This window comes from Nanorana parkeri, unplaced genomic scaffold (assembly GCF_000935625.1).
Source record: "Nanorana parkeri isolate BGI_ZX_2015 unplaced genomic scaffold, ASM93562v1 scaffold166, whole genome shotgun sequence".
Lineage (NCBI taxonomy): Eukaryota > Metazoa > Chordata > Amphibia > Anura > Dicroglossidae > Nanorana > Nanorana parkeri.
Genome location: NW_017306434.1, coordinates 515,688 through 525,429, shown reverse-complemented (window position 1 = coordinate 525,429; position 9,742 = coordinate 515,688). Strand labels below are relative to the sequence as shown.

The 9,742-nt window shown below is 47.5% G+C and overlaps 1 protein-coding gene across 1 annotated transcript in view; it reads left to right on the top strand.

Annotated features, from left to right (window-relative positions):
• The first annotated feature begins 4,658 nt into the window (after window positions 1–4,658).
• LOC108785534 overlaps window positions 4,659–9,742 on the top strand; it is a 36,090-nt gene continuing 31,006 nt past the window's right edge. Inside the window, exon 1 of the mRNA XM_018554622.1 lies at window positions 4,659–4,778. Within this exon, the coding sequence (XP_018410124.1) occupies window positions 4,718–4,778 (61 nt within the window). The 5' untranslated portion in view covers window positions 4,659–4,717. The remainder of the gene's footprint in view (window positions 4,779–9,742) is intronic.

Here is a 9,742-nt window from a genome sequence, read left to right as displayed (position 1 = left end):
GACAATATACGTTACTCCATATAGAGCCATTTGTCCCAAATGTGTTCTGAGCAATGTTGACATTTAGCAGATTTGGGAGCGCAGACGTGCTACAAAAAACACCTGTGTGCTCCCAGCCTAGAGCTGCTCAACGACTTTGGAGGGGGAATGTTTGTGACGGGACTCGGGGCAAGCTGCCTGTGGAGGGCTCCATAAACATCTGAATTGAGAGGGGGGAAGTGTAAGCACCACATTCTAACCACTTTGATTGACTGTACCACCTGATAGCACCTGTCTGTCTGGTTCAGTTTCAATCGAAGACATGACAACGTTGTGTAAAATGTCTAAGAACAGGAATGTCCCTTTTGGGCGTCCAACACCTTTCACAGTCAATTGTGAGATTTACACCATCTCATGCCACTATATGCTGTATGATCATTTTTGGTTGGCTTTCCCTTTCAAATTCAACTTGTGTAGCCCGCCTGCTGATCAGATGTGTAAAGCCAACCATATTCCATTATGTAACTGGATTCCCCCATCCACGATTCTTTAGAATCTATCCTGTCATCTATTGTATTCCTTGCCATGGTCTTTTTCATTGCACTATATTTAATTCTTTATGGATTACGCTATATTTTTATACTTTCTATGAATTCCTCTATATTTATTACTAGGTATGCACCCATACCGATACTAGTATTGGTATCAGTGCCGAGAATTTGGGCGAGTACTCAAACTCACCCAAATGCTCCGATGCCTAGCCCAATACTTGAGCTTCTGGTATCAGGAAGCCGGGCAGCGAGTCATTACACTCTGCCCTGCTTCCTGATTGGCCGGAAAGCCGTCTCCATGCTCACTCATCACTTGTAACGAGAGAGCATGGAGCCAGCCAATCAGGAAGCCAGGCAGCGTGTTATTACACGACCCCCGGCTTCCTGATTGGCCAGAAAGCCGGCTCCATGCTCTCTCGTCATATACACCGCGATCTCGCCATCTGACGAGGGAAAGTAAGTTGGAAAGTCCACTTTTGTTGAGACGGGTGGTGCCGATGTGACCAGCAGAAAACTTTCACCAGATGAGAAATTAGGGGAGATCTCAAGCAGCAAGACAGATGGAAATGCAATTTGGAGTAGAGTAGGGAAGACTAGAACAGACATGTAAGCTGTGGAAAAATTTGGTTCGGATATTTAGTTATTTTGGGATTCGGATCCGAAATTCAATTCCGTTCGGATGAAATCGTTAGTTTCGGATAAGTTTACGAATATTCGTTGCGAATACCACAGAAAACCATATACATATATTAATACTAAAGCTGAATCTCCCAGACCCGATTGGCATTCGGGATCTGAATTTCCGAATTGTATTCGGGAGCTCCAGAAAGCAATGCGTGTCTGGGAGCCATTGAGGCTTCCAGACCCGAATGGCATTTGGGAGTTCTCAAATGCTATTCGTAAATTGGTATTCGGGTCTTGGAGCATCAGTTTTAGTATGATGTATATAAAAGTAGTATTACGTAGTGGCAACATTGTGACCCATATAGACATAAAACTAAGCCAGAGTCTCCCAGATCCGAATGGCATTCAGGAGCTCCCAAATGCAAAACGAAAATTCGGATTTAGACCCATTCGGATGCATTAAAGGAGAACTATGGGGTTAGTGCTTTTCCCCATAGTTCTCCTAGGGGCAACGGGAGGACACAAACTAGCGTTCTCCCGTCACCCTAAGCTCAGTATACCGCGAGCTACAGCTCGCCGGAGCGGATCCCAACGTCGATGTCGAGATCCGCCCAGCTTCGTGAGTGACAGCTGGATCTGCCTATCTAGAGGCAGAGCCAGCTGTACCCGCCCCCTCCCGATCCGCCAGTCAGAGCTGGCGGATCGGAGCAGGGAGGGGGGAATCCAGCCCCTCCCCTGTCACGGCAGAGAGCCGTGACAGGATCGTGAAGTGAGTGAACGCCGGTATGTGTTCGCTCACCTCCCGATCTACTGAGCCGACCTTTGACAGTCTCATTGTCACAGGTCGGCTAGAACTATGAGGTGAGTGAAAAGCACTCACCTCATAGTTCTCCTTTTAAACAGAGAAACAAATCTTAATGGCCAGAAAAGTCACATGTTCAATTTCGTGTTTGAACACAATTCGGAGGGGATCCGATATTCGGAAACGGAAATTCGGATGCATTGGGATTCGGAAATTTGAATGTCCGAATTTTGAAAAATTTGTCTGAATTTTGATTCGGAACGAAACGAATCGCATTTGATTCGGAACGAAAAGACCACATCACAAGGGGGGTGCAGCCCATACCCGGGTTCCACCATTGGTGGGGTGACACCAAAATGACTGACAGTCATTTTGGTGTCACCCCCTATGAAAAGTCGGGCACTCGGTCACGGACCGAGAGCCCGACAGTGCCCGGAGAGAGGAGGGGACCCGATGGCATACCTTATCCCGCTGGGTGAACGTCCCCTCCTCTCTCACCAAGATGGCTGCCGACAGGTATCAATAAGATTGCCGCGCATGCACGGTGATGTCATGGTGGGGTATCACCCAGTAACCGTCAATAAGACCACCGCGCATGCGCGATGATGTCATGGCGCACGTGCACGGCAACGTCACACGCATGCGCAATGATGTCACGGCGGGGTGTCACTCGGTCTCCACCCCCGGTGACACCCAGCCTCGGGACGCCCCTGGTCTAGACTAGAATCCCCGTCAGTTGTTTTTGCTGCATGTGACCCTGTTGCATATTTTTACTTGCATACCGCCTGCAAAACATAATGCACATGTGGTTTTTCCCATGTGCGCTGCGCTACAATGTACATGGTTTTATGTCATTCAGCTAGGATCTACATCCCCTTTACCTGTTTTGGATTGACTTGCACTTTACATTTTGTGCAGCTCTGGGGACTTTTACCAATGTATTTGTTAATGGCATGAACCGCATTTTTACAACTTACTCGTCCTTTAAGCTTTCCGCGTTACAATGAACGCACAGCTTGGCTGCTCGAGGATTGTCGCCAGGAAAACAGGTTTGAGAAGTCACATTAATTCTCCAACTAAAACTATTCATCAGTCATGCCTGCTGTTGTATTTTAAGAAGCGTTTTGTGCCTAAAATACATCCACAGTGCAAAACATATTATTTCCAGCCCTACAGTGGGCCTATTTAAAGCGATTTACTGGCGAGCTCTAAAGACGGCAGATTAGGGTACTTTGGGAAGTTGGTTAAATAGAAATTACTGACATAACATGATAAATTATAAGACAGGCTGAGGAGTTGCGACCTACATTACAAGAATGAGCCATTATAGGTCCCTATAACATTTTTACGGTGATGGCGGCTCCGAAGAGAAAAGAGCGCATGTGTGTTACGAGGTTAATGATTGCACGATTGTAAAATGCAGGCGGTGACTTTTTACCTGTTCCAGAAAGTGCAGGCGGAAGCGCTTTACCTCTTATAGAAAGTGCAGGTGGAGGAGCTTTACCTCTTATAGAAAGTGCAGGCGGAGGCGCTTTACCTCTTATAGAAAGTGCAGGCGGAGGAGCTTTACCTCTTATAGAAAGTGCAGGCGGAGGCGCTTTACCTCTTACAGAAAGTGCAGGCGGAGGTGCTTTACATCTTACAGAAAGTGCAGGCGGAGGTGCTTTACATCTTACAGAAAGTGCAGGCGGAGGCGCTTTACCTCTTACAGAAAGTGCAGGCGGAGGTGCTTTACATCTTACAGAAAGTGCAGGCGGAGGTGCTTTACATCTTACAGAAAGTGCAGGCGGAGGTGCTTTACATCTTACAGAAAGTGCAGGCGGAGGTGCTTTACATCTTACAGAAAGTGCAGGCGGAGGTGCTTTAGCTATTACAGAAAGTGCAGGCGGAGGTGCTTTAGCTTTTACAGAAAGTGCAGGCGGCGGCCCTTTACCCGTTACGGATAGAGTAGGCGGTGGCTTTTTACCTGTTACAGAAAGGGGAGGCGGTGCCACTTTAGCTGTTATAGAAAGTGCAGGTGGTGGCACTTTACCTGTTACAGAAACCTTCTTAATTGCCCTGGAATCCGATCTATGCTGTTTAGCCGGTGTTCTGAAGTGATAGAACACCAGCTCCATGCTGATTGGCCGGGAAGCCGTCTTCCCAGCCAGTCAGCATGGTGCCAGCTTCCTGGCCAATCAGGATGCTGGAAGACGGGTCGATACTTGCTGCCCAGCTTCCTGATTGGCTCCATGCTGTTTGTCTGGCTCCATGTACCCCCACGGCACTGCCGGTCAGAGAAAATGTCGCTCTGACCGGAAGTTCCGGTATCGGGGGTGAGTATCAGAGCATTTGGGTGAGTACGAGTATAGGTATCAGTGCATCCCTAATAGATACAGTACATTGAGTGATTGTTGTCACTGTAGGACAGGAAGTGTGCTATTTGCAGGACCACCAGGTGAAAATAAAGGGGAAACATTCTGAATAAAGGAAATAGGCTCCTAGGACTGGTAGTCTGGAGGACAATGCGTCATTTGTGTTCTTGGGTTCAGATTTATTGAGCCGGTAAAGTCCAGTGTGACTTCTGCCTAGCTACAAGCGACGCCATGACCAAGCCGCCCTCCCATTGGCCAGCAGGGCGACTTTACAAACTCGGTGCTTGGGGATTAGGCTCAGCCCAAGTCATTCCTCCTCCTCCTGTTGTGTGTCACATGTACTCATTGCCTGTTCCAGGAAGCTGAAAGTTATAACACAACAAAGGAGCCCGACAAGCAGCAGCAGGATGGAGTATTTGGCGTGCTTCTCCCTGATCTCTGTGATCTGTACCCTGGCCGGGAATGGAGGTGAGAACCAGACTTCAACTTTCCCAAACTTTCCCGGATCTCCCAATAGAACTTTTTAGAGAAACTTTTATAAGTCGAGCTGTAAAGTCTGACTTGTGGATAGAGCTGGGAGGCAGCCCCGGATCTTCCTGGTTAATCATTCGTCTTCCTCGAAGTTGTTTTTGTTTTGTTACATTGTGTGTCTTTTGTTTCCTTTACGCTTATTTGTTTGTTTAAAGAGAATCTAAAGACAAACTATTTCCTTTGTGTGTTTTGGATCGAGTCGGGAATGTTGTAGTAAACATTGTAACAGTGTTACTTGTTTCCACTTTCCAAAAAAGTTAAAAACTTTAATTATTTTAACATTTTCTTAAAGGAAACGTTCACAGCTGAGTGTTTTGTAGCTGGAATGCCAATAAGGCTCCACAGAAGGAATCCTCATTGTGTTCTATGGCCCCTGTTTACATAAGAGCGTTCTGCCGCTTGTAGGAAGTATATGAAACTCATTGGGGCAGAGTGACGCATTTTGGCTTATCTAGTTAATAGGCAAGGAGACTCGCGTCACGCACATTTCACGCATTTTCAGGCATTTTCAGGTGCTCCTATTGGAGACACTGAACTCAGGAGTTGAATCTTAAAAATGTGTTCAAGCACCTTTTAGGCCTCGTTCACACTGCCGCGCATATACACGCGTATTGTGCCACATGCAAATAAATGGCTCCATACACATAGCTGCGTATGGAGCTGTATATTTGCGTAGCGGAAAAATCCGCAAAAACAGAATAGAACCGAGATGCGTCCGGGCAGCGTATTATACGCCCATATACGCGTGTTTGCGCGTGTATACGCACGTACGTAAGTACGGTACATTCAAATTTATATTTTGAATGATGCATTCCGGGGTTGCATATAGTGCACGCATATATGCGCGTACATACGCACATGTAAGCGTGTATACGCAATGTACAATGTTGCTCTTGCGTTGTTTGTGAAATGAGGCCTAACTCAGTGGCGTCACTAAGGGGGTACAGGGGGTGTGGCCCGCACCCAGGTGACACCATTGGAGGGGCGACACCAAAAGGACCGTCCTTTTTGTGTCGCTCCCTCTGAAAAGTCGTGCATGAGACGAGAGCCCGACAGTTGCACGAGAGAGGAGCACAAGTTATGCCGCCGGGTGAACGTCCCCTCCTCTCTCTGCCAGCGTCCATCACCATGATGGCTGCTAGCAGGTATCACGAAGACGGCCGCGCATGCGCGTGATGTCGTCATGTCCGCGTGCAATGATGTCACGGCGAGATGTTATGGGTGCCGGGTGACACCCGGCCTCGGGATACACAAATAAGATACAGCAATGTATCTTATTTGTATATCACTGGGCTGTAGATCCTCAAATCCTCTCTGAATTGGTACCCACGCTGTCCCCCCTTCTGGAGGGGGGCTACTTTTGTTCCCCATGGTCCCTGTGTGTGTTGTAAAGTAGTCACCGCTCCAAGCTCGCTCCCGGGATGGACTACAATCTCATGTTTAGTTTACTAATTTGTATTGAGATTGTAGTCTATCACAGGAGTGAGCTTGGAGTGGTGGCTACTTTTGTTCCCCATTGTCCCTGTGTGTGTTGTAAAGTAGTCACCACTCCAAGCTCACTCCTGTGATAGACTACAATCTCAATACAAATTAGTAAACTAAACATGAGATTGTAGTCCATCCCGGGAGCGAGCTTGGAGCGGTGACTACTTTACAACACACACAGGGACCATGGGGAACAAAAGTAGCCCCCCTCCAGAAGGAAGGACAGTGTCAGTATGAATTCAGAGATGATTGGAGGATCTACAGCCGAGTGATACACAAATAAGATACATTTGTTGTTAGTAGTTGAGGTTCTTCAAATTCATTTTCAAGATTCAACTCCTGAGTTTAGTGTCACTTTTAATACTCTTCAATATGAAGTGCTTGAAATGTGCGTGACGAACGTTTTTCACGAGTCTCCTCGCCTATTAATTAGCTTTCTGTTGGCTAACAATGGTAATAAAACAACACCTGTGATACAAACGCCTGTAAAACTGTTAAAGAGCTCAAGTGTAGCTAACCATAGACAAATAGATTTTGTTTCTCTTCATCCCGCAGTCTATAAATGAGAAAAATCACTCGATTTCCCCATCCACGCCTAGCATGGACAGAGGAATCTCTCCTGCCGGGGATTGTATTCAGCCAGCAGCAGCACCCGCGGCTGTCTGAATACCCGGACACAACCAGCATCTGATGGGACGCAGACACTGTTCGGAGTCTAATTTTCCGCCCGGCTCCATGAAAATCGTCTGATAGAGATGAAAAGTTGGCTACCAAACAGTGTCTGCATCCTCTCCGATGCCGGGTATTTCCAGGTATGTCGGAGTGCTGGCAGGGTCACCTGCGGCTCATATTTGGGCCGATTCAGGAAGCCCTCGTTAACACTTGAGATTAGGCGTTTTCAGGTGACTTTGAAGCATGTTTTCCTGCGTTTTGAAGTTTGAGCATTTTAGCTTTAGCCAATGGAGAGCTAGTTACTAGGAGGAGTTGTTAGGAGGCAAGTCGCACAAATAAGTGCATTATGCATGTCTTTCAGGCGTTTTCAGGTGTTTATTCAAGTCTATGGGTCCCAAAATGCCCGAAAAAAGATCATGTACCTGACCAAATCATGACAAGCGTCACGGGGCTCGGGGTGCTCAGCATGTCTGAGCTTTTCCTCGGCGCACATCAACGCAATGCTTTGGCGTGAACTGGGCAGTAGACAGCAATAGTATTTGCTGCATCCTTGTGTTGAAGAACTCATTAGGTGTAAACAAGCCCTTGAGGCAGGGGTAGCCAAATGTCAACCATCCAGCTGCGGTGAAACTATAAACTCCATCATGCTTCTGGAAGTCATGCCTGTGGCTGTCAGTCATGCAATGCTTTATGGGACTTGTAGTTCCGTAACAGTAGGAGGGACGAAGAGCGCATGCATCCTTATTACCCTCCTTTCCTCTGATTTAACCTAACCCACCACATCACCCCCCCCCCCCCCCCCCATAGATGCATGCTTACCTTGATGTGACAGCTGCGGTTCTGCTGTTTGTTTACATCCAGCGCCCTCTGCCCCCCCACTGTCCTGGCCATGCCTGCTCCTAGTGCAACGTTTATAGGCAGGGCCAGATTTACTCTCTCTGCTGCCCCAATGCCATGTTCCTCAATGCGCCCCCCTGTATGCATTGCCGAGATCACATGTACAAAACAAGCAGCGGCTTCCCCGCTGTACATTTAGCTCTGCTTGCCCGAAGCATGGCTAAATGTAGAAAACTACTACCTGCCCGGTGCCCGGAACTGCATGTCCTGGGCGTCGGGAGAGAGGAATCCCACACCCCTGCTGCCCCTCTACTCCCTGCTGCCCCGAGGTCGGGCCTCGGTTGGCCTTGTGGGAAATCCGGCCCAGTCTATAGGACTATCTTCCATCATCTCTGGTCTGGGGACACAGCCCTATAGAAGCCTATGAGACACTAATACACAGACGTGACCAGGACAGGGAAGACTTGCCCTTCAGCAGCTCTGGGTGCCGGATGGAAACTCAGCCATCCAATCGGGGGTATCTGTGGTGGGGGAGGTTAAGTCAGGGGGGCAAAAAGCATACATGTGATTAGTTTTAAAGTGCACTGATGCTTCAAAAGAGTTCAACAACTGAGACTTTCACATCAGGAAATGACACTGACACTATAGTAAAAGAGCAATTAGAGCGCACAGGAGAACAAATGGTCGGCTTAAACAGTAACTGGATACAAAGTGTCGGCTGGAGGGTCTGAACCTTTTTCCTCTCTCTGGACAGAGAGGGGGAGGAGAAGAACGTTTGGGGTTTTACTGCTATGTGTGGCACTATTAGAAAGAATTCTCTTCATTTATCCTCCCGGTGACAACGGTTTCAGCAGACAGGAAGTGAGGGACAATGGTAAGGAAAAACCCAAAATGTTTGATATAATATATAATGTATATATATATGCTGTCTGTGTCACCATTGCAGAATTTTCCCTAACTTCCTGCCTGGTGGCAAGTCAAAGTTTCCCCATCACTTTAAGCCTTGGTGACCGTGATCACCGGGACAAATCCAGCACATAACAGGTTCTCACCACTCGTTCCCAACCTGCGACCCAGGAGCCACATGTGACCTTTTTTTATACTGTAGTCTGTGCTTCCTTGTTGTCATGTAATAGCAGTGAGCTCTAGCAGTCTCATGTAATATCTCTCCAGTCTATGTCTCCTGAAGCATGCCCCTAGTCTCCAACAATTACCATAGCATGTCTGCAGTCTCTGACCACCTCTTGTAGCATGTCTGCAATCTCTGACCAACTCTTGGAGAATGTCTGCAGTCTCTGACCATCTTTTGCAGCATGTCTGCAGTCTATAACCATCTCTTGTAGCTTGTCTGCAGTCTCTGACCAAATCTTGGAGAATGTCTGCAGTCTATAACCATCTCTTGTAGCTTGTCTGCAGTCTCTGACCAAATCTTGGAAAGTTGACCACCACGGCTCTAACCCATCCTTACTCTACCCCACAATAAGTTTGGGTTTTAGATCCTCTTAATGACAATAGAATATGCAAACAAGTCACTTGTAAGCAGAGCAGGGCAATGGCCGCCTCGTGACAATTAGAACTTTGTTACGCCATTATAAAGGACCATAAACAGGTCTTTTTGCTGAACCAAAACAAAGGCTTTCCTTGTTGTATTTGTACAAATGCCTTGAAAATGGTGAATCGCTCCCACCGGCATTCGCAGATGTATACAGCGGGGCCCTCGGCATTGATTGTGGCTTCGTAGTAGTCTTTGTTAGTCAGCAAATCTGGGCGCTGGGGAACCGGTTTGAGTCATGAAGCTGTAATGACCCGCCCCTCCCAAGGACATCTTTCTTTGATGGTCCCACATTGATAAACCAATCGCCACCCTTTCAGTTTCCAGGTTAGAAAATTAAAGGGCCACTCCACCC